Here is a 24,303-nt window from a genome sequence, read left to right on the forward strand (position 1 = left end):
ATGAACTTCATGAAAAAATATTTATTAGTCGGCCATTAGTTTTAAGAAATATTTATAATTTTTTAAAATAACGAAAATTTCTTTTAATTATAGCCAATTTCAAGAAATATCGTTAGTAATTTAGCCTTTGAACAGCCAAGACATGAACATACTCATCCTCATCCACATGCATGATTGGAGTTGGAATAGTTATATATTCATGTATCGGTGGCAGTAAACTATTAAGAGGGCTGGTGGTACTGTAGCTAACACCTCAACTTCAATTATTATCACACAGTTTGACAATTTCTATTAGAATACATCCAAAAGAAGCAAACCCAATATAACTATCTTAAATGGCATCCAAATTGTAAGATAATGTGTATGTGTTTTTCTTTCTGTTGGATGCAAAAAATTAGATGACTATAACTCAAATCAGCCATAGACATTATAAGCACATATTGCCCACCAGTACAACCTTTAAAGACAGAGGAAATCAAACCCACGACTATCTCGTTGAAAATAAATACTTATTATCAACTAAGCCAACAAATGTCAGACGATATAGTTGCAAATAAATGAGTGGGTTCCGTGAATAATGAGACAATGCAATAACATTTGATGAAGAAACCACTTAATTGTGGAAGATGGCATACCAAACATTTTGATCTATCCACAAATTGTGACAACAAACTCATATAATTCAACATTCATTGTGACAACAAAAGCGACCCAACTGCCAAACACAATACCTTTTCTCACATATTCCTGTCCGATTTTTGGTATATTTCACATGTCAAGTTTAAATTAGCTTGAGAGAAGGTTGAAAGTGCAGAAAATCCAGTACAATTACCTTTGCAGGATGCAGTTGATCAGTTTCCCCTAAGTCATTAAGCAATCTGAAGACCCGATGCATTAAGGACAATGAGTAGTGAACAGAGAAGAATCGGGCCACTTTCTATCAAACTTCCAAGTTGATAACATACAGGAAATGTTACAAGACATTTTTTTTTAACATATTATTTCATTGCAGTAGTATCTGTAGTTGTATTATTTATGTATAGAAGGCTAATATACTTGAATAAACCAATCAAACTTAGAAAAGGAAGTAATTTTGAGAAAGTGGAACCGTGGTAGCAGCAGTACAGGTAAGAACCTCGCCGTCTGCTGTCACCGTGTATGTCTCTGGATCGACTGTGATGTGTGGAAGGGCGTCATTGAGCTTCATATCAAGTTTTGTGAGCCTCCTTATGTTGCTTACAGCTTCCACCCTCTTCTTCAGTCCATACTCGTCTTTTACTCCAGAATCTAGAGCCAACTGTAAAATCGAAAATGACAAGATAATAAGAAGGAAAATAGCAGTAGCAAGTGGGGGAAGAGAGCTTTTCATATAAACATCATGTCCTTATGCATGCAGCTCTGCACGGGAGAATGTGTGGGAGTACATCTGTACGTGTAGGAGTGCAGAGAGAGGATGAAGAGAGTCCTAAACCTTGCTGATAAAAGCAATTGAATTGGTACTCCCAGCTTTACCAAATGCTCCGAACATGGGCCTCATCATCACCTGAACAACTTGTACTTGTCAAATGTGAAGGACATTGTATTCAATCATAAATAAACTGTATATATCACACTAGAGATTTCAAATTAACACTTTCAGCACAAGTTCAGATTTGGTGCAAACAATAATGCTCCTCTGACATAAGCTCCGATACTAAAGTAATTTTCTAGCAGCAAGTTCAAGTTAAGAGTTCAACTTTGGTGATAATTTCTTTTCGTGTTCAACTTTACAAGTCAATGGGATAACGTATTGCTGGTAAAGAAGTTGGGAAGTAAAAAAACCATTTTGAAAGTTACCGGTTCTGGAGTTGGGATGCTTGCATTTGGGTCCCCCATATCAGACCATGCTATTGTTCCACCTTTTAGCACCATTTCTGGTTTGACTCCAAAAAATGATGGCTTCCACAAGACAATATCAGCCAGCTTGCCCACCTGCACCAAGGCATACCTTCAACTTTCAGGGTTAGGCAATTTGTATGTTTACCATCTCCAGTTCATTAAAGATATTTGTTTCAGTAGATGAACTTCTAAAATTTCTCCAGAGAAAATGCCACAACAATGTCCTCCACTAGGATAAGATCAAAACATTTTTATAATATATATTTAAAAGATAAAAATGTTATTTTACCTCAACTGATCCCACATACTTCGAAAACCCACATGCTATAGCAGGATTAATTGTGTACTTTGCAATGTATCTCTTGATACGCAAATTATCATTTTCTGGTTGGCTGCTTTCAAGTGGTCCTCTCAATAACTTCATCTTGTGAGCAGTTTGCCAAGTTCTGCAAATCACCTGTGAGGACAAGCATATGCATATAACTAGTGTTGCCCAGAAGTGAAATGTTATCTATCCTACAAAGGGACAGATTGATTTTTTTTGGAGAAGTAACTCCCATGTCCAAATCTGCAAGCTTATTTTAGTGCTAATTCACAAGTATGTACTTCAGAAGAAGCATCTTCTAATTCACAAGTATGTACTTCAAAAGAAGCATCTTCTAATTCACAAGTATGTACTTCAGAAGAAGCATCTTCTAATTCACAAGTATGTACTTCAGAAGAAGCATCTTCTAATTCACGAGTATGTACTTCAGAAGAAGCATCTTCTAGGCATTGTTGGAGGCAGTACAAATTCTCCCAACAAATACCAGCTCCAATGATGAAACTTTTATAAAAAAAGCAGACACGAAATGTCTTAATTTTGAGGGGGCAATAAATAGTTAAATCTAACGTGATATAAAGAAAACCATATTAGCTAAATGAATTTTCTTCATCCATATTGTGTATATCATGCCATATTCACATCTAAATTTACAGGTGATGCCTCCTCTAAGGAAAAATGGAAATTGATAACGGACAAAGGATAGAGGGAAAAGCAGCATCCACAACAAGAAGAAAGAAGAAATGTAGAAGAAAAACAACCTCTCCAATGCGACCCATAGCCTGTGAATCGGAAGATATGATACTTATTGCCCCCATATCATGCAATATGTCTTCTGCAGCTATGGTTTCAGCACGAATCCGTGACTCAGCAAAGGCCACATCCTCTTTGATATCCTTGTCAAGGTGATGGCAGACCATCTGCACAGACAATTTCAAACATTTGAGAACCTATTTTCCTTCTTTCCTTCTGGTTAAGTACTACACTTAATTATTACTAATCATTGTATCATCTCTTACAAGCATGTCAAGGTGCTCATCTACAGTATTCGAAGTGAATGGACGTGTTGGGTTAGTTGAAGAGGGGAGAACATTTTTTACACCACAAACTTTAATAATATCTGGAGCATGACCACCGCCTGCGCCTTCACTGCAAAATAGTAGATAAGAGCATATCTATGCACACACTAAAACAGTTAAAAGTGACCTTTAAATTATCTTTAACTAAAGAGAAGTACAAGTGACAGACCCAAAAGGCAGAACTTATATACCTGTGGTAAGTATGAATAGTTCTATCTTTAAATGCAGCAATTGTGTGCTCAACAAATCCAGATTCATTCAATGTGTCAGTATGAATATTAACCTAGAAAATAATCATAATAAGTGAATAATGGATTGAAAAGAATGAAGAGGCATAATTTGGTTGAAGAGAAAGTAACAACCTGAATGTCATATAAATCTGCAACACACAAACATCTATCTATTGCAGCCGGAGTAGTTCCCCAGTCCTCATGAAGCTTCAATCCCATTGCTCCAGCTTTGATTATTTCATGAAGGCCCTCTTCTTTGGAGGCATTTCCCTGCAAACACAAGGAATTTTCTTGGCACAAGTATTTCCTATGGAAGGCAAAGTCATACGTCATACCCAAACAGCCATAAGTTCTCACAAGGTGTTCCTGGAGAAATCTATGGCCGGACATACAAATGAAATTGCCTGTGCTTGTGGAGTGGAAAATCAAATTTATTAAGTAGAATGCCTACTTTTCCTGTGAAACCGAAATTGAGGGGCAACTCATCTGTTGATTGCAACATTAATTTCATGTGAAAAGGTGCTGGAGTACAAGTAGTTGCACGTGTCCCATCAGCAGGTCCCGTACCACCTCCCACCAATGTAGTGATGCCTACACATTTTATATTAAAAAGGAACAAAAAAGGAGGGGAAAAAATCCATAAATCTGAATAGGATAAAGTACATCCGACGCTCTACCAACAGTAGAAGGCAACATCAAAGACAATGATGACAGCAATAGTAATAGTAGTGGTATTAGGGACCAGGATCTTAATCCACAACCGGACAACAACAACAATAATAATAACAATAAGTTATACTATTCACTATAAACTGATCTCCTTTATATCACTTGGTAACTAGTGGTACAAAAAAAGACCTACTAAATTTCAATTATTGCAACCTCACTTTTCACTGACATAACATCTATGTCTCGTATGATTTGATTTCTATTCTACAAAGATAAAGATGAACAAAACTCATTCAGATTAAATATCTCAAACAATTCAAATTTCCCTGATCACAAAAAATGACAATAACAAAAGCATGTCCTTTTTCAAGAGAGAGACATAAGAATTATTGATAATCACCGCATCCAAAATTTAAACTATTATATAAAAGCACCAAACATTAATATTTTTAACACGCTCCCTCATGTACGAGCAATATTCTTGTTGTAAGGTATAGCACGTGAAGCTCTTTTCTATAATGGGTGGCTAGAAGGTTGGCATCCAGGACCTTCTGTTTGGTCTGGCCAGAACAATATTGAATGACTACTTCATTTAAAAATTTAATTAGAGAGAGGCATTAAATATCAAGCATCCCTAATTGACATCAAGGCTGGTAGACAACATAATATAATAAGGGATTGGAGAAGGACTTCATGATACTAACTACATCATATAGGTGCAAGAGCAAAGAATCATATAGGTGCAAGAGCAAAGATACTAACTACTTCATGATACTATATTTCTTTCTCTTACATGCTTAATTCAACAAAAACAATCAAAATAGCGAGAATGAGGCTTCAGCCACTTGATTGGTTCATCTAATAATTTGGCGCAGAACTGAATAGAGAGATCAAGTACAAAAATTAGAATTCTTCCACTAACTTCAGACCAAGGATGGTTAAAGACATGAGTACATAAGAGCGGAATTGTTCTATGAAAAAAAGATGGTTAATATAGAATGTAACAAACAAATAAAATATGCAAGTTAAAACATTTCCTTATAAGATATTAGATGATATATAGTATCACTGGAAGCATAAAATCTGGTTAGTTGCACTTGCCAGTCACTTCATCTAGCAAAACTAGAATCCGGGCAAATCAAACTTCTCATCTACCTATTATGTCCAAAAATATTTGTAAATAGTACAATTCCTAAAAGATCACCAAAAGTGACACAGCACATAATGCTTTAACAAGCTATAACACAGCATTTTACAGGAGCTCTAAATGCATATAGATCAGGCAGATCAAACAACATTACAAAAGCATGCATTCACCCTTACATTTTTGTTCTTCCCCTCAGGCCAGCAGTAAATGAAATTCCTACAAGTTATTACTATGAAAATCTCACCACTTGTTATTGCTTCATAAGCTAATTGAGGGCATATAAAATGCACATGACAGTCTATAGCTCCTGCAGTAACAATCATTCCTTCTCCAGCGATAACCTCAGTATTTACCTGACCAGAAAAGTCAACAGAATATTTAGTATCGAATCTGGTGAATACATAAACCAGTAAAACCAAATTTATGGATCCCAAACTCACTCCTATGATCATTTTATGTGATACTTCATTCATGACATCTGGGTTGCCTGCTTTCCCAAGAGAAGTAATATATCCATCTTTGATGCCTATATCGGCCTTAAAGATCCCTGTATAGTCTATTATCACTGCATTTGTTATTACAGTGTCCAAACAAACACATGATTCATATCCACACGCCTGTCCCATTCCATCTCTCAGAACTTTTCCACCACCAAATACACACTCATCTCCATAAACGGCAAAGTCTCTTTCAATTTCTGCAAGTAAATCAGTATCCCCAAGCCGAATTTTATCACCAGTGGTAGGACCATACATATTACCATAGCTTTCATGAGTCATTGAGTAGGAAAAAGAAGAATTTTCTTCAACTACATATTCCCTGCAGAATCAATTCAAATGAAAGCATCAAGCATATCTTATAAGCAAAAATGGCCAAGCAGAACTCATGCAGTTTGAATTATCAAATTAATACAAGGACCCAATAGTCTATCTGACCTAGCATTTGCTTCCTCTGAAAAACCATATCCTCCTTCATGTACAGCTTTCATAACTGTTGTGATATTGGCATCATCCACCTGTCCATCAGCAATATTATTGCCTCCCCTAATAACTTGTTCACCTCCAATTCTGACGAGTGCAACACTTTTTGTATCCCCTGGCTGCATAAGCAAGACATACTTTATTCATTCTCCATGTGGATGTTGGAAGACACTTGAGATGCATCATCTGAAATTATTATTCAAAATATAATTCAAACTAGACCTAAAACATCTAATACAAATATAAACTATAGCCAATGGATTCCGGCTTTAATTAGATTGGTTATTATGCCTTTTCTCTTAAATTAAATACGTCATATGATCTTTTTCCCCATTTTTATGCATGCATAGAATTTTTGTACTCTGATGCCTAGCTATTGTGTGAGATAAAAAACGTGGTGTTCAACATTTCAAAACGGATCTATTCAACATCTCTTGCAGTTGCAAGATCTTTTCTTGTATAAACAAATTCGCTTCTGGAGAGATAAACTGAGTTATGAAAAAGAAACAAGTTATAGAACTTTCCGGGCTTTCATGTAGAGCAATAAACTCAAAAGGGATCAAGATTGGAGCAAACAGAATCAAAGCAAGCTTCATTCTAATATGCACCAGCCAATGAAGTGGCCAAAACCATTTCATATGAACTAAGATTGATAATATTGAATCACCACCTATCTAAACACTCAAGTCGTTAGAGAGGAGAACCATATAATAATTCATATCTCCAATACACCAACCTGTGGCATTCTTTATGTAAAGCCTAACATATGAAAATATTTTCCACAAAGGCTGTAGATGAGATTCGATCTTAGTACCTCTTAGTTGATGTGGCTCTAATAACATATTAAATTACCATCTCATCTATCTTGTAATGAGCAGGAATAAAGTGCAGGCTTGAAACAAGCAAATTTTAAATAAGTTCAGGTTTTGCGGAGAAGAGTCCTGTGGCTCCTGTCAACTAAACCAATTTTGTGCTTCTAAATAAAATCATAAAATAAAGCACAGAGCTGCAGTGAAGCAACTGCCAAAAGTTTGACAGGTCTTATGCAGACAATTTAACAAGCTAATAAGAGCCAGGTTTAAGCAGCCTAAAATCTTACCTTAGACAAATGTAAAGATGCTATCTAAGTATGCACTACGACACATGCTAAAAGTTGCAGAGAAACAAGCATATCAAACGGACAGCAAATCAAGCTTTATATTTAAATATGAAAACATAACAGTATACACGGTCAGATAGAATGAGGCTAGGTCAAACAGAAACCTCAAAACGGGTAGCTGTTCCTGCTGGGATATTTAGCCGCATGCCATATGCTTTACTTCGATCAAAAACCAAGAATGGGTTGACTTCAATGAAGTGATAATGACTCCCAACCTGAAGAAGGAAAAGTTTAAGAGAACATTCTTAAAATATTTATGTGATCAGTTCAAATATTTTTAGTTGTTACACAGCTGTTCTCGTCATCTATCTTTAGACCAGGCACTACAGAAAGTCATTTAGGAAGAGAACAGCAGAATGTCACTATTGTTTTGGCATCACATATAAACCCAAATGAAGAATGCTGATGTGTGGTCAAAAAATAGGCCCAGATCCAAAAGTCACAGTCAAATTGGCCATTGGTAAATAACTATACTGAAATAATTCTGCTCCCTCCTATTTATCACCAGAAGGAATATGAAGACCTAAACAATTGCCGGAAAATGTCCAACCATGAAGTTGAACAACAAGACGATATGATCTTACTCAATTAAAGAACTTAACATGCTTGTCTCCACCTGTAAAAGAGGACATTAGGAAGTTGTCTAGGCAGGGTTGTCAATAAAATATAAATAAGATCAGCCACATAATTGATCTACCTGAATAGGCCTGTCCCCAGTGTTAGTTACTTTGAGAACTACGCCTTTCCTTCCCAAGTTAATTGTAATAAGTCCCTGTGAGAATAGTAGCTGACCAGGAATTTTGCAGACTTCTAATGTGGGAAACTTGTCTAGAGAAGGAACTGCAGGGGAAAAAAAGAACACTTCCCTCAGGTAACAATTCATGCAACATAGTTTTGTTTCAAGTATAGAACAGAAAACCAGTATAATGCTATACATTATGGTTGTCCAGCTAACTATCATGACTAGCATCCGTGCTGAGTTTCACCTATTGACTGACAAGATTGTAAAAGGTGCACAGCAATTACCAAGCTTCTTTGAACTATGAGCCATAAGAGATAAGGATTCACATGAAATGACAACAATAATTGTTTTCTGATAGATGGGCTTAAGGCATGAGGTTTCAATATAGGACGTAGTGTTACATCTTTTGGTGTCAGCTAACAAATGATGGTTTGAACGAGTTTGGTTAAGTTATTTATACAAGTCGTCAGCCACCATGAAGTAGGTCCATGTTAGGTTAACTAAATGAATGCAATTCAGGCCAGTATTTTTACAAATGAACGCCGTCTTTTTATACCAGTTGTCAGTCACCATGAAGCAAGTTCACGTAGTTAGTTTAATTTTAACTTCAGAACTTCAACAGTATTTGTATAATAAATGCACGAAGAAGATACTATTGGGTAGCAATACTAGAGTCAGCAACATAGCGACTAAAATTGGAATTTTGGATACAGACAGGACAATTTGGTTAATCAGTATGATTTTACCTTAGTTCAGATTCTTCGTGATAACTTAGATGGTCACATTTATATTAAGTATGACGAGATTCGAGAAGTAATATTTAATAAAGAAGGTTCACTGCTAGTCCAGTGTTATCAGCCAGTTCGTTAGGTTTTTTCGTAACAAAGTCCTATGTAGGTTTCAAAATATTCAAGTAACTGAAAAAAACTCTAGGACCGCATTGCTCCAGAAGAGAAAAAAAATGAAAGTAAGTCTAGAATTAGTATCTTCAATCAGTACACAGAACAATTAGATGGTATTCGACCACTGTGTTGCACCTAAAGTTCTTTTGCAATTGGAAACAGCCACCAAGATAGCAACTTAAGTCCATTCAACTTCTGCATTCCAAGGATTTTTCATTGTTTGTTGAGCTACTCAATCCTTCTTTCTTGATGTTGAGTCACTTGACGTAAGGGTCCAGGGCTTACGCTGATCCAAAGACCAAAAAGGTTATTTATCAAGATAATCACCTGGAAGAAAAGTGCCATGCAAAGCTAGCTCCAGATTTCCATTTTCACATGATATGGGGTCATGGATCGTTACCAACTTGGTCCCATCAGGAAAGGTCCCCTCAACCTATTTTCAGTTGAGCAGCCAATATTAATTTTCTTACACCATGATTTACCACACTGCTGATTTGAAAGATAAACAAATTATTCATTAAAGCAATTACAATTAATACCTGAACTGAATGCAAGAGATAAGGAACAGCGGGAAGAACTTGTCTCCTGACACATAAGACATCTATCGGTCAATGTGATTGCTGCAGAACAGCGTCTAGTAGATTGACGACTATGACTCACAAAAATTCATGCAAAAGTCAACAACAACTTCTAGAGTTCATAAAAATCAATCACCAGTAATAGTTGTTGCATACAATGTGTTTTACTTTTCTTTTTCTGCCACAACAGAAAAAATTTATTGATCCAAGAATGCCACATAGAATAGTTTTACAGAGTGTTCTTTCATCAACTAGATATAACTTACATCAAATTCTTTGAAGATTTAATCTTGTCCCATCCTCGAAAGTTAAGATTTTCGTGTAACATAAACAATCTTGATTGTACAGACATCAAGAGCATCTCCAAGGCATTTATTTTTCAAACTGAACCATAATATTCTCTTTATTAAATTACTAAACACCGACTGGTAGAAGAGCAAAAGAACCCTAGTGAGTGAACGGTGATGTATTATCTTCCCCAACTTCATCACAGTTATTTACTTCAGAAAAATGCAAATCTTAGCTTCACCATGTGTATTAATTTGTTCTCTTCAGTTTACTCTTCCATGTCATGAAGCACGGAAGTGCCAAGTTTAACTTCAAATATCATAAAATTACATTGTCCCTGTCGCCATGTTCACATGCCTAATAAATTATCAGCATATCAAAATCCTACTCATGACCACTTGTTGACTGAAACAGTAACTTATATTTACCCAACTATAAAATACTTTTTACAGCGAAAATTCTATATTATTACCTCCCCAAGAATTGCCTCCCAAGATCCATCAGCTGGGCCACGGTTTTGTTGCCATCACGGACGAACTCCAAAATCTATTGAAAACTAGATAATTACATTAATCAAACAAATGTAAACATTGAAACAGGTGAATGTGAGTATGTGGCAAAATACTGTCATAGTGCTACAGGGGACACAAAAACTCATTTACCACACAAACACACAAACAAAAAAGAAAGGAAAGGAAAAAGTACACCCACTGAAATCCAGTAGCTCCATGAATATTAACTTAATGCCTATGTTTTATAACAAAATTCAATAAAGGATACGACAAACCAAAAAAATCAAACTAAAAAGTGAGAACAGAAGAAGAAACGCAACGAATCAGTAAAAATATATCACCCAAAAACTACTCAATCAAATTGTCTGAACAACGAAAACCACTTGAGAAAAAATACAATATTTTCATTAAAGAAAATCGATACCTGAGTGGCTATAAGAGCAGCAGCTTCAGCGTGATTAAGCCTCAATCCACGCGCCAAACGCTTCTGTGCCAACTCTCCAGCATTGTGGAGCATCAATTTCTCAGTTTCTCTCGGTGCCAGCTTCATCTCTACGAACTTCCCTGATTTCCAGTTGAAGAATCAATGCAAATTAAGCAACTTTTTGTTCCCCTGAATCAAAATTCTTGGAATTGTTATCAGAGTATTATGAGTGAAAGTGAAGAGGCAGAGTGGTTGGCGAGGTGAAGACTGATTAAACTCAAAATCTATGCTTATTTGACTTTGTAAATCCCACAGATTCTAAAAAGGACACATCTCTCAAGGCAAGTGCTTCGCTAACCAAATTTTAAATTACTTTTATAAGCATAATTATGTTTACATTTCCTCATCTATTTATATAAATCACTACTATTTTCTTCTTTTTTTTTATGTAATTTCAAAATCCATCTCTTGGAGCAACAAAAAATATAAGTGATTATGGGGATTAAATATAATTTACCATACTGTGTTAACGAAAAAATATAAAAAAGTCCATGTAAAAAAATAAAGTGCAGTTTAGTCTTTTCGAATTGCATTATTTTTTAATGTCACAGAGAGTGAATTACACTTTATTTTTCTATTGGGGCCTTTTTGTACTTTTTTATTAATATAGGGAGTAAATTGTATTTAACCCGTGATTATGGAAATAGTTTTTGATATTTCTAGTGGTTGTATACGTAAGTTTTTTTTTTTAAAAAAAATATGGACGATTTTGAATAAATAAACCTTAAATCATGAGATATAAATATAATTTTTCATATTTTTAAGCTATTGTATCTTATAAAATATTTTAAGAGTTTTAACATATCAAATTTTATTTAAATTATAGGCAGTTAAAGTGTTTGGATAAATAAGACATCAAACTTATAAGATGTTATAATTTTTATAAAAAACTCGCCGTGTTAAAATAATGATGAAGAAAACTGTCAAAATTTGGAATTTCAAACATGTAAATAGATATTTTTGTTTTAGGAGAAAAAGTCAATTATGTAGAAAAATAAAAGTGAAATAACTACTTATTTAATTTTAATAATATCATATCTTTTTTGGTTATTTTACCAATTAAAAATTTTATCATGTCAAATACCTTAATATTTTTATAAGATATTTTTATATTTTATAAAATTTAACATCTTATTTTATTTAAACACTTTATTAATTTATTTTTACTTAGAAAAGCGTAACCAAACACCCTCTGAATAAAAGAAGTGACTGATAGCCCGGATAAGGTCCAGCCCAATAATCCTAAAGGGCCCAACCGTAGGCTTCCCCGCACCCAGCAGATATTCGGCTCCTTCTGCTTCTATACTACCTCCATTTTCTCCCTCTTTTCCGATTAACACCGCTCGTCGACTGCTGCATCGCCAGTTCACCGCAGCTCCTGTGGCCTTACAAGATTTCATGCTATCATGGTACGTACTGTATTGAATAGAATTGATTGATCATTGCTGTTGGTTTTTCCTTTCTTTGGAATGTCTAGTGGAAGTGTAAAGTTTGGATCTTGGTTATGGAATTTGTGGATAACGAGGATTTCTATTTGGCATTGGTTTACTTTTTTCTTGGAATAACAAATTTAGGGCCCTAACTAGTTTTTTTAAGTTTAGTTGTTGTAAATAAATGTAGCTTCTTAGGGTTCTTGTTCGAGGGGTCGAGTTGTGATTTGTAAAAGGAAAATGACTGTTCGTCTTATGTGTCCGTGGATCGAAGCCTTGTACTGAATTGATGTTCCCGAAATTTTGACTTTGATGCATTTCTTTTTGTGAGTTTTTGGATGCGTTGTGGATGCAAGAGAAATGTACTTTCTGGGTTTAGATGGGCAAAGATGGAATTTTTGGTACAACGAAGGTTAAAGTATGAAAATTTGTGAAAAAGTTTGTGGTTTTGTATCTACTAACAGGTTTGTTGTAGAATGTATGTGGGTTGTTTGTCTCTGGAAACCAAAGAGTTAAAGTACGAGGGTGTGAAGTGCTTGGGAGTACTGATGACTGAGAATTGGATTGACAATGCGCAAAGCCGATGTTGGTGTTCTGTTTGGTTTTACTAAAATCTGATGTTTTGATGTGCTTGGTTGGTTGCTTTAATATCCCTGTGTCTAGTAGAGTTGACATGCTTATTCATTCCCCTGTTTCCAGAGGCAAAAAACTGTTTTCAATTTCCTTCCCCAATTCTTGGACTTTCCTTATTTGACTATGACAGAGCATTGTAATATAGAATTTACTTTTACCTGGATGCACCAAAAGTATGGGGTATTGCTAGTTTAATTAGAAGTTCCATAAATCCTAAGATTGGTGAGCCTTTATGTCCGTTTTCAGTTTATTCAGAGTCTTATTTTTGTTCTCTGAGTCTGAATTAGATGAGGATGATAATATTTATCCGTAAAGTTCTTGAATCATTGGCTTCTCATCTGTGAGATGACTATCCTTTGGGTAAATGGAGTGACTTCTGATTCAAGCTTTAAGGATCCATGACCTACTATTGTCTTGTGGGTTTTTCTTGTCTATATGACATGCGGTTTAGAGCTTGGAGGTTTGGCTGGCACATTTAAACTGCAGTGTAGAGGGCTGCTCTGCAAAGATGATTTATACCATTCTTATTTGTCTACTTGAAGGAAAGGATATCCATTTACTTATTAGGCCTTAGCTGATGCTTGTCTTCTGTTCGATCATTTTGATATTATATTTACTTTAGCAGGCACCTATAAAGGGAATTCTTTCTCTACAAAGGACGGCTTTGGTTCGTCGCTCCAGAGAGAATTGGGGCCTATCAAGTAGATTATTCAGCAGCCAAGCTGCAACTTCTCCTAGCACCCCACAGGCTCCTCCACCTCCACCACCTCCAGAGAAAACCCACTTTGGTGGGCTGAAAGATGAGGATCGAATTTTCACAAACCTATATGGGTTGCATGATCCCTTTCTGAAAGGCGCAATGAAACGTGGAGACTGGTACAGGACAAAAGACCTGGTGCTCAAGGGAGCTGATTGGATTGTCAATGAGATAAAGAAATCTGGTCTTCGAGGACGTGGTGGCGCTGGTTTTCCATCTGGGCTTAAATGGTCCTTTATGCCAAAGGCATCTGATGGCCGTCCTTCATACCTTGTCGTTAATGCTGATGAAAGTGAACCTGGAACATGTAAAGATAGAGAAATTATGCGCCATGATCCACATAAGTTATTGGAAGGTTGTCTAATTGCTGGAGTAGGAATGAGGGCAAGGGCTGCATATATTTACATCCGGGGTGAGTACGTGAATGAAAGAAAGAACCTAGAGAAGGCCAGGAGAGAAGCTTATGAAGCTGGACTGTTGGGAAAAAATGCATGTGGATCTGGTTATGACTTTGATGTTTACATCCACTTTGGTGCTGGAGCTTATATTTGTGGTGAAGAGACAGCTCTTCTGGAAAGCCTTGAGGGCAAGCAAGGGAAACCTAGGTTGAAGCCTCCTTTTCCAGCCAATGCAGGATTGTACGGTTGCCCTACAACTGTTACGAATGTCGAAACAGTGGCTGTTTCCCCCACCATACTAAGGCGTGGACCGGAATGGTTTGCTGGTTTTGGAAGGAAAAACAATTCTGGAACCAAACTGTTTTGCGTCTCTGGCCACGTAAACAAGCCTTGCACTGTTGAAGAGGAGATGAGTATACCACTGAAAGAGCTTATTGAAAGACACTGTGGTGGTGTTCGTGGTGGATGGGATAATTTACTTGCAGTTATACCTGGTGGTTCATCTGTTCCATTGTTACCTAAACACATATGTGAGGATGTGCTAATGGATTTTGACGCACTTAAGGCTGTGCAGTCAGGGTTAGGAACTGCTGCTGTCATTGTGATGGATAAGTCAACTGATGTTGTGGATGCTATTGCCAGACTCTCTTACTTCTACAAGCATGAGAGCTGTGGCCAGTGTACACCTTGCAGAGAAGGTACAGGATGGCTCTGGATGATCATGGAGAGGATGAAGGTGGGAAATGCAAAGTTGGAGGAGATTGACATGCTTCAGGAGGTGACCAAGCAGATCGAAGGACACACAATCTGTGCCTTGGGTGATGCTGCTGCTTGGCCAGTTCAGGGGCTTATCAGGCACTTTAGACCAGAGCTTGAAAGGAGGATCAGGGAGCGGGCAGATCAAGAGTTACAACAGGCTGCTGCTGCTTGATTTTCTTTTTCAGGCATGGCTAAGTTTAAACCTTTTTCCAGTCCCCTTCTAATTGTTTTGGAGGATCATTATCTCAGCTACCTTTTCCAGTTCTTTTCTAATTGTTCTGGAGGATCATTATCTCGACTCTAGTGGCAATTTGATTCTTTCTTTAATGCATATCCAAAATCTCTGGATTTTGAATGTGTCATGCTTAGATCTGCAAGATTGGTTGATTTGCTTGTTTGGCGATAATTCTTTTGCTAATTAGATAAATTGGGAGTAGAAAGAACATAGGAGACTTTTTCTTTTTTAACAATCTGGTGTATGCTGTACTTTATCAGTCTTGGAGCAGATGTCTCTTCCCTAAAAAGCTGGAGTATATTTTGTTAGTTATATGCTTGAATGCTAATGCATGTATCTACAGTCATCCACAGTTTATGCTATACATTGCTATCTTGCCCCACTGAGAAATTGTGCGTCTCGCATTGTAAGGAAGCAGTTAGCCAGCTAATGTGGGTCTATTGCAATCTAAACTAATGGAGATTGTAGATGCTAGCTGCCCTTGTTTATCAATTTTTAAGTTGACATGAACCTGAAACCAAGTCATTGTTATGCTTAAATCAGTGAAAAGGAATTGCACTGCAGTTTATTGACCTAAGAATGAGAATTTAGTTTGTTCTTCCTGTTCTACTACGGGGCACCTGAAATATCCCAACTTTAACATACACAGTTTTTTGTTTCCTGTTTTGTAGGGAAATGCTTTTGCTGTTAGATCCAGTCGAATAAACATTGATAAAATGGAGAATCATTTCAGAAACCGGTCCATTATTCCAGCAGCATCTCCAATTTAACAGTTGTACCCCATAAGACTGCATTAAGATTCTACATTGATGTCTTTTGAGCTCTGCTGTCTGTTTCTTTAATCTCAAGGGATGTAGGATGAGGTTTCATCCGGTCAAAGGTTTTTTGATATAAAGAATGTTGCAATCTGTATTTGATCCATACTTTGTCAATAATGTATGGGCATGATGTCTCAACACCGAAGCATTGTTTGGTCTAGTCCTACTGCCTGGAACTGATTATCTGCTTACGGTTGATAATTTTGTGCACTGAACATAATCCCTTTCAAGAGGTAGATCGCATGCTTTTGCATTTGAGTAGTCCTACTTTAGATGTTAGTCTCATAACGAAAAAGATTTGTTAGATTGCTTTTCTTGTTGAAATGATCTTGAAGCTTCTTTTATGGTGATCTTCTGTATCATAGTTTTCATGATCTTCTGTGTAGAGTGCACGCAATTATTACTGTTATATTCGGCATTCTTTGATGTTATTCTACTGAACTGATGCCATTTAACCTATGCTACTTACCTGTTGAAGCCAAAATGAGATTTCCAGTGATGGACATGATACATTGATTGTTCTCATGTGAATAGACAACATAAGTTCCAGGTCTATGCTATTCGAACCTAGGATTTGCGACGATATGCTCCTCTTTTACATGCTCTTTTTAATGTTTGATTATTTTCGATCTTTCCTACGACAACAAACATCTCTCCTTGCTGCCCATTTTACTTTTGTGAGCGAACATCTTGAAATCAGTGGAGTGGATCCTGTTGGAAAGTGGTGTACCACAAAATTTGGTTGGTGAGGTATAACAAAGTAAATCATCTGAGAAACAGGTTGTGGTATGCTTCTTGCATTATTAACATGGTCGAATATTGGACTATTATTGCCAAGAGGCCTTTGTATTGATGACAGGTTGAGGTTTCAAAATTCTAAAATGGTTTGCACCTTTTGCTCTCATCAACGAATTAAGCAATTAGGTGTTTGCAAAGACTTAAAATAAGAGTTCATCGATACTTATATCCTATTTATAGTTTGATTTTGAACTACATAAATTAAATTGATTTGAGAAAAAAATTATAAATAATTTTCTACCAATTCTTGTGACTTACCGGTAACATTATACATGTTAAGTTGTTTGTTCAAACGCTTCAATTTTAATTTTTTTAAAAAATAATTGTATTTATAATTTATTCTCATTTCTAATAACAGCAGCTATTGCAACCTTATGCTTATAGAAAATAAAAATAAATAATTAATACGCACATTACAACCGCCACGAAAGAGACGTGGTGGCTTCAACCTTCCCTCAAATCTCCAGCATTTCATTTATTTATTTCAATACCTATAATCAGTTAGAAGCCATTAAATAGATATTTAATTACCATACCTCCCCTGTGGAATCACAAAGTGGGCCCACCCCACTATATTACTAACTCCTAATATTTGTATAGGATAATTATATTTATTAATTTATAATTTATTTATGCAAATTATTCTTGCTTTTTGTATAATTACATAAATTGTTTATAATAATAAAAAATAGAAATAGTTTGCACAACGATATTGACAATTTGCAGGGGTGTCTATTTACTTTTTTAAAATGTAGAGATAAGTTATGCAAATAATATTGACGTTTTTGATAAGTATATGTGTAACTATTTAATAAATATAAATAATTTATGTAAATAAACTATAGGTTAAAAAATATAAATATAATTATCTCTTTTTTTAATATTAAAAGCTGACTTAGGTAGATCGTGATTATATTTCAAGAATTACATGAAAAACACTATTTACATATATATATATATATATATTTAGTTGTCCCTAATTCCCTAAATGGGCTCTTAAGATAATTAGTGACTATTTCATGCGACGAATTTATAAACTTTTCAAACTATTTATTATAAGACATTGAAAAACGTTTAGAAATGTTTTTAAGAAACAAGTTTATAAGATGATATTAATTACGAAAATGATATCAACGTTCCATAATTTTATTTTACTTAAATATTTTGAAAATGAAATCTAACGTTTTTGTAACATGTCTCAACTTATCAAATGTTTTAAATAAGTTCAACCAGACAACCTTATTTATTGACCAATCTATAAATAGAATCTTTTCAAGTACGGGATTGGTAATTCTTTTATTAGAAAAATGTTGTTTATTTAATTTTTTAAAGGTTAAAAGCATAATTCAAACAATTCTTTTCATTATAAAGAATTATTTGAAATATTTTATTATTTGTTATATATGTTTTCATTTTCAGAATGCTAAGTATGTTCATTTAGTCTACATTGATTTCCTTTTGAGCAGGTTGTCATGAACTCTGTATTTGTCTCTGTCACGTTATGCTAATTTGGTCAATTTTCCAATCACATATCCCTCAAATTTCATTCCTTTTTCTTGTTCAGACAACATAGAAGAGTAAAAAAGCTAACAACAGACTGTGCAAGAACAGCATATTTCAATCTTCCCATCTTTTTTACTTTACAACTTTTAGATTATTACTTTCTCAACAAACAAAACAAGGAATCCCATTTGCCAAAAATCAGAGATAACAGCAGTGCAAGGAGCACAAGTCTCATTGGTTCTTCATCATTTCCATTCAAGGTATAAAAGACTTCACTTTTGTTGTTGTTGTTGTTCTTGCTTTGTTGTGGGCACAATGTGATGATATCCTGTTGATATGCTTTCCAGTTGTGTGTTGTTTATCATTTATGATTGCATTTATTTTGCAGCTGGATGGTCATTTTCTTACCCCTTTGGTTCTTTGGTTTTTCTGAGGAAGATTTTCTGTTAATGTGAAGAGAGATATGCTAAAAGATCAACTGATCTTTCAATGTGATCAAGAATCTTGATCTGGTTCATTGCATTTTGCTTCTACTTCCCTGTTTGTGACTCTTTGCCTCACATCTTCTGTGGGTTGAATGCGTGTGTGTATGTATGAGAGAGAGAGAGAGAGAGAGAGGCAAATTACGCAGATGATTATCTACAAGAAATTAGATAAAAGTAAATGGATTCGTTCTACATGGTTTTGAACATTTTGCTTGGGAAACAAGATGCAGTAATCTCAATCATCAACTCTGATGTTTATCTCGGGTCATAATACCGTTCCAGTTTCATTATATTTGTAAGTTCTTGTATATAATGCTGATGATTATATACTTTGGTTGATGAAACTAACCAAATTTTGGATTTCTTGATTAATTTGTATTCAATCAGGCACAAGGAGCAGCATCAGCAGCTCTTGATATTCTTCTCAAGCTATGGTTCTTGGGCTCAAGTCGAAACACAAAAAGGGTGCTGTCATTAAAGTTGATTACATTGTCCATGTACAGGAGATTAGGCCATGGCCTCCATCAGAATCTCTAAAATCTGTTCAAACAGTTTTGCTTCAATGGGAAAATGGTGATCAAAATTCAGGGTCCTTTCTTACAGTTGCTAGCGATTCGAACATTGTATTTAACGAGTCTTTCATGCTTCCATTAACCCTCTACCAAAAGAAGGCCAGCGACAAGTTTCGAAAGAATTATCTAGAGTTTAGCTTGTTTGAGCCTCGTAAAGATAAGGCGAAAGGACAACTCTTGGGGACAGCATTGTTTAATCTTGCAGATTATGCATTAATCGAAGATGTATTAAGCATTAATGCTCCATTGAACTTAAAGAAGAATGGTAATAACTTGGTGCAACCAGCTTTGGTTATTAGTCTGGAGCTGGTTGCGAGGGATAGCTCTAACTCATCACCAAGTGTTGGTTTATCATTAGAAGCATCTTTGGAAGATGACGACGATGACCTTGAGATCACGTCATATACGGATGACGATGCTTCTTCCCATTCATCAAGGACTGCTGGTTCATCAAACTATGAGGGCACAATAGCTTCACCGTCTCAAAGCGACAAGGTAGACTAGCTATTCCTCTGATGTCTAATTTATCTTCACAGTTTTACCTCAAGCCATATAGCTGATTTTACCACATTTAGGAGCTTTTTGGTAATAAGATTTTCTGTGTTCACTCTGATTATAACATAGAACTAACGTAACGGACAAGAAAGAGGGAGAGATGGGATTTCCTAAATGACAGTGTTTGAATATATACCTGTCTACAGACATTCCATTTGTGTGGATGATATAGATAAGTTGATGAAATCTTGACTTATTTTATGCATGTAGGCAGTTCTTTTCTTCCTCCCCTGTGTGAATACTTGTACTGTGTAATAATTTGCTGCTGAAAATGCAGAACGGATATGGAAATGCTGGAATTGACCATACCAAAGAGCGAAATGGGAATTTAGATCCTTCATCAGCTGAGGCATCATCAGATAATTGGAAAAAAGTAAATGGCTACGTTGCTTTGCGCAAGTTTTCTGAGCGTAGCATGACATATGTCAAGAAGAACTCTGCTACCCCCTTGATTAAATCTTCTCCCTCGTCCATAAGTTTCCGAGATACAAACGGGAAGTTCAACAACATTGTGGCGAATTCTATGCAGGGAAATGTGGAAGATAAATCTTTTGAAAGATTTGCATCTGAAGTTTTTTCAGCTGATCATTATAGGAAAAACGGTACCAACGCTAACTCTCCCTACTACCATGCTTCTCAAGAGAAAGAGTTTCAATCCGAAGTTTTGCTAATAAATGATGCACATGTTGGCTGGGGGAATGATGAAAAGAGAAGGGAGCAAAAAGATGGTGAACGGGATGAACATATCATGGAAGGGACGAACCATGTTCCAGAGAAGAGTTTACTTGGTAAATTCTTGTCAGAAAATGATACTAAAAGTCATGATATAATGAGGAATGATATGCTTGTTCCCAATAGGCAAGGAGCTGCAATTCCACCATCCAGCAGTAACAAAGCTCGGTTAAAGCATGTGAAGTCTGTTCAGATTCATGGTTCGATCAAAGGAAATGGATTTCTAGCTGATATTTATGGTGGCGGAAAACCACCAGACCTAGATATACCGAGAGGATCTCAAAAGAAAGGTAAACCAAAGGGTGATCTTTCTGACAGTAAAAATGAATGGAGAAATAGAGTGGAGATGCTCGAAGAAGAATTGAGGGAAGCAGCAGCAATTGAGGTGGGCTTATATTCCATAGTTGCTGAGCATTCAAGCTCTGGAAATAAGGTCCATACTCCAGCTCGACGACTCTCCAGATTTTATAATAATGCTTGCAGAACAGGGTCTCAAGCAAAACGTGCTTGTGCAGCAAGAGCTGCCTTATCTGGCTTAGTTCTGGTTTCTAAAGCATGTGGAAATGATGTTACAAGGTAGGTTGTGAGTGGAAAATCGTACTTACGGCAATTGTCTGAATCTATACTTTTTAATCTTGTACATTTGTTGTAAAGCCATGTTACGTGATGACACAACATATAATTGAATCATCTATTTGAAAACACTACACATGAAGGTGAAAATCTACATAGATTCTGATGAAAGACTTTCACGCACTAAAAGCAACTCCCGCGTCTGGAGGTTTGTCTGTCTGTTTTTCTTTCTAAAAAAGGTTGTGGTCATATTTCCTTTTCCTCACTTGCATGAAAAGTCACTTCCAGAATAATTTGAATCTGAGAATCTAGATGAGCATTGTCATGTTTGAGGTTTATGCTTGTGGATAGAATTTATTGTCTTTTTTTGTGTAATCCTTACCAGGTAAACTGGTTTGCTTCTCTGTCATGCTATTCATGTCACCAAATTCAACGTTATTGTTTCCACAGGCTGACTTTCTGGTTATCTAATTCAATAATGTTGAGGGCCATTGTCAGCCAGACTGCTGCAGAATTGCCACATTCTAGTGCACCGACAATAAAAAGTAATGGAGCTGGACCTGAATTGACCTCAAAACATCCAAATAGACGGGTTGATTCCTCTCTTGTAGAGGGACAGAAATCTAGCTCAATTGGAGAGTCTGATGACTGGGAGGATGTCTTGACGTTCATTATCGCAGTTGAAAAAGTTGAAGCTTGGCTTTTTTCTCGAATTGTTGAGTCTGTATGGTGGCAGGTTTTTCTCAGTTTCCCGTTTACCCAACTCGACTATTTCTTGCCTCGTTGAACAGTCCTGAGATCAATTATAGCCAACTTATTTGTTTGTTGTAGACTTTTACTCCACATATGCAACCTACAATCACCGAACGCAGTTACAGAAGCAAAGGCTCAGGTAAGAAGAAAACCAGTGGGAAAAGAAATACTTTGGGTAATCATGAGCAGGTAAATTACTCCATAGAGTTATGGAAGAAAGCATTCAAAGATGCATGTGAAAGGCTTTGTCCAATTCGCGCAGGAGGACGTGAGTGCGGCTGCTTGTCTGCGCTCGTTATTCGTGTATGTCTCGATTTCATAGACATGCTAACATGAATTTACAACAAAAGATCTTTTACTTGGATTCTGATATATGTGACTCGCTGAAACTCAGCAACAAACCAATATCTATGACTTTGAGAATGAAAAAGCTCAAAGAAGACTTCCTTTGCTTTGTTTTCAGGTAATGGAGCAGTTAGTTAATAGGCTCGACGTTGCCATGTTCAATGCTATTCTACGTGAATCTGCTAAAGACATGCCAACTGATCCTGTTTCTGATCCCATTTGTGATTCTAATGTCCTTCCAGTTCCAGCTGGTAAATCAAGCTTCGGTGCTGGTGCGCAATTGAAAAATGTCGTAAGTGCACGAGAAATGTTACATGATATTATTTCGTATACCTCCCTTCCCCGTAAATGCTTTTGTCATGTATTCTTTTATGATTTGTACATGCTTTTAAGCATTTGATCAAAATTTATCCCCGTAAAAGCTTTCCTATTTCATGAGCACGAGTTTCTAGATTGTCTCTTCAGTATGAGTTTCTTCGTAATGGTGTGAAAAGAACTAAGAGGACATAGACAGGTCTAAAAGATTACAGATATTTCCTGCAGATAGTTCAATGTTCTGATTACGTTAATTGTCTTGTAGATCGGGAACTGGTCAAGATGGCTTACAGATCTCTTTGGCCTGGAAGACGATTCGACTGAGGATAATGTTCTTGGAAATAGCAAGAGATCAAAATCTTTCAAAGCTTTTCGTCTACTCCATGCACTCAGTGATCTCATGATGCTTCCCTTTGGAATGCTTGCTGATGCTTCCACCAGAAAAGAGGTAGACTGAGCATCAAACCACTTCTTTAACCATAAACGACAACCATATGTATATGTCAATAATTTTCTGCTTCAGATTCAGTGTAACTTCTTTTCCTTTTTCAAAGGTTTGCCCAACGTTTGGTCCAGCAATAATCAAAAGGGTTCTAAACAACTTTGTCCCTGACGAATTCTGTCCATACCCCATTCCAAGAAACATCATCAATGCACTAGATTCAGAGGTTGGTACTTCTGTACATAACCAAAATACCTGTTCATCCATCCAAAGTACTCTACTTCATAGCTGTTGCTATATGATACACCAATCCTACTAATATGCCTCTGTTTTCATGATTTAGGAGATTTCGGATTCTTTAGGAGACGTAATCACAACCTTTCCATGCAGAGCAAGTTTGACAAAATACTCACCTCCTCCTGCAGCTTTACTTACTTGTGTGGGAGAAGTCGGAAGGCAAGTGCTCAAAAGTAGCCGACTATCAACTCTCAAGAAGTCCTACACTAGTGATGACGAGCTAGACGAGCTCGACTCACCCTTGATTTCAATCATTCCTGATAGCTGCCAGAGTTCTTCTGCTCTGGCAAAACTCAGCTTGATGCCAAAGGAAAAAGGTGGTAGAAATGTTCTCCGGTATCAGCTGCTCCGGGAGATATGGAGAGGCGATGAGTAGTAGCTACACCCTTTGTGTGTATATATATATGTATATTTGTTTAGCTTATGATCTTCCTTCATGACATGAAAGCATTTCGAGGACTCCATTGTTGTTGAGTTTGTTTTTGGACGACTGCCTTCGTTGTTGTCAAACAATTTTAGACAGTACAAAATGTTACAGGATAAATTTTAAGAACAATTACTTAGACCCCCTTTATGTTTAGCTCGAAAAATTACATTAGCAGTTGCTGCAATCATATTCATCACTATATTCAACTCTTCTTGTGATCTTGTACTAAATATGACTACAGGGAGTGTAATATAATTTTTGAAATTCAGAATTCGTTTTGTAACATATCAAACTTCAAGAGGGTGTCCATGTAATTTAGTATAAATTTTATAACTATTAGTTGTGCTATTTTAGGGTGGATAAATTCAGTATGAAAATATTAGATCTTGAGAGTTTGTTTTTCACCATATATTGTTTATGCAAAATAAACATTAAAATAGTTGTATTCTTTTTTTCTTTTTTATTATGTGAAGAAAGACAGGAGAAATCCGACCAACGTCCCAACT

The 24,303-nt window shown here is 36.2% G+C and overlaps 3 protein-coding genes across 7 annotated transcripts; 2 read left to right on the top strand and 1 right to left on the bottom strand.

The window, feature by feature from the left end:
• Positions 1-911: 911 nt before the first annotated feature.
• Positions 912-11,232, bottom strand: URE (urease). 3 transcript variants are annotated; one of them, XM_011088452.3, is made up of 18 exons: positions 10,911-11,229; positions 10,447-10,520; positions 9,648-9,693; positions 9,436-9,541; positions 8,162-8,304; positions 7,569-7,679; positions 6,261-6,424; positions 5,766-6,144; positions 5,570-5,678; positions 3,961-4,100; positions 3,642-3,779; positions 3,471-3,562; positions 3,220-3,349; positions 2,962-3,120; positions 2,168-2,335; positions 1,837-1,971; positions 1,472-1,543; positions 912-1,297 (listed from the first exon to the last, which is right to left on the bottom strand). In XM_011088452.3, exons 1-18 carry the CDS (start codon positions 11,034-11,036, stop codon positions 1,076-1,078), a joined length of 2,514 nt encoding a protein of 837 aa, XP_011086754.1. In that variant the 5' UTR covers positions 11,037-11,229; the 3' UTR covers positions 912-1,075. The 3 variants fall into 3 exon arrangements, 2 of the variants coding, with proteins under 2 accessions (XP_011086754.1, XP_088740061.1); XM_088883935.1 differs by having other exon boundaries at positions 10,447-10,530; positions 10,911-11,050; XR_016066809.1 differs by lacking the exon at positions 912-1,297 and having other exon boundaries at positions 1,837-1,987; positions 10,911-11,232.
• A 983-nt stretch (positions 11,233-12,215) lies between these two features.
• LOC105168390 (NADH dehydrogenase [ubiquinone] flavoprotein 1, mitochondrial) lies at positions 12,216-16,160 on the top strand. 2 transcript variants are annotated; one of them, XM_088884133.1, is made up of 3 exons: positions 12,216-12,379; positions 13,656-15,132; positions 15,854-16,160. In XM_088884133.1, exons 1-2 carry the CDS (start codon positions 12,377-12,379, stop codon positions 15,117-15,119), a joined length of 1,467 nt encoding a protein of 488 aa, XP_088740259.1. In that variant the 5' UTR covers positions 12,216-12,376; the 3' UTR covers positions 15,120-15,132; positions 15,854-16,160. The 2 variants fall into 2 exon arrangements, with proteins under 2 accessions (XP_088740259.1, XP_088740260.1); XM_088884134.1 differs by having other exon boundaries at positions 12,217-12,379; positions 13,659-15,132.
• Positions 16,161-18,372: 2,212 nt separating this feature from the next.
• Positions 18,373-23,950, top strand: LOC105168391 (uncharacterized). Of its 2 annotated transcripts, none has more exons than XM_011088456.3 (9): positions 18,373-18,561; positions 19,174-19,853; positions 20,191-21,221; positions 21,669-21,954; positions 22,050-22,274; positions 22,435-22,608; positions 22,897-23,079; positions 23,186-23,299; positions 23,417-23,950. In XM_011088456.3, exons 2-9 carry the CDS (start codon positions 19,218-19,220, stop codon positions 23,744-23,746), a joined length of 2,979 nt encoding a protein of 992 aa, XP_011086758.2. In that variant the 5' UTR covers positions 18,373-18,561; positions 19,174-19,217; the 3' UTR covers positions 23,747-23,950. The 2 variants fall into 2 exon arrangements, with proteins under 2 accessions (XP_011086758.2, XP_011086757.2); XM_011088455.3 differs by lacking the exon at positions 18,373-18,561 and adding an exon at positions 18,610-19,081.
• Positions 23,951-24,303: the final 353 nt, after the last annotated feature.

This window comes from Sesamum indicum, linkage group LG8 (genome assembly GCF_026168435.1).
Source record: "Sesamum indicum cultivar Baizhima isolate 11 linkage group LG8, ASM2616843v1, whole genome shotgun sequence".
Taxonomy (NCBI): Eukaryota; Viridiplantae; Streptophyta; class Magnoliopsida; order Lamiales; family Pedaliaceae; genus Sesamum; species Sesamum indicum.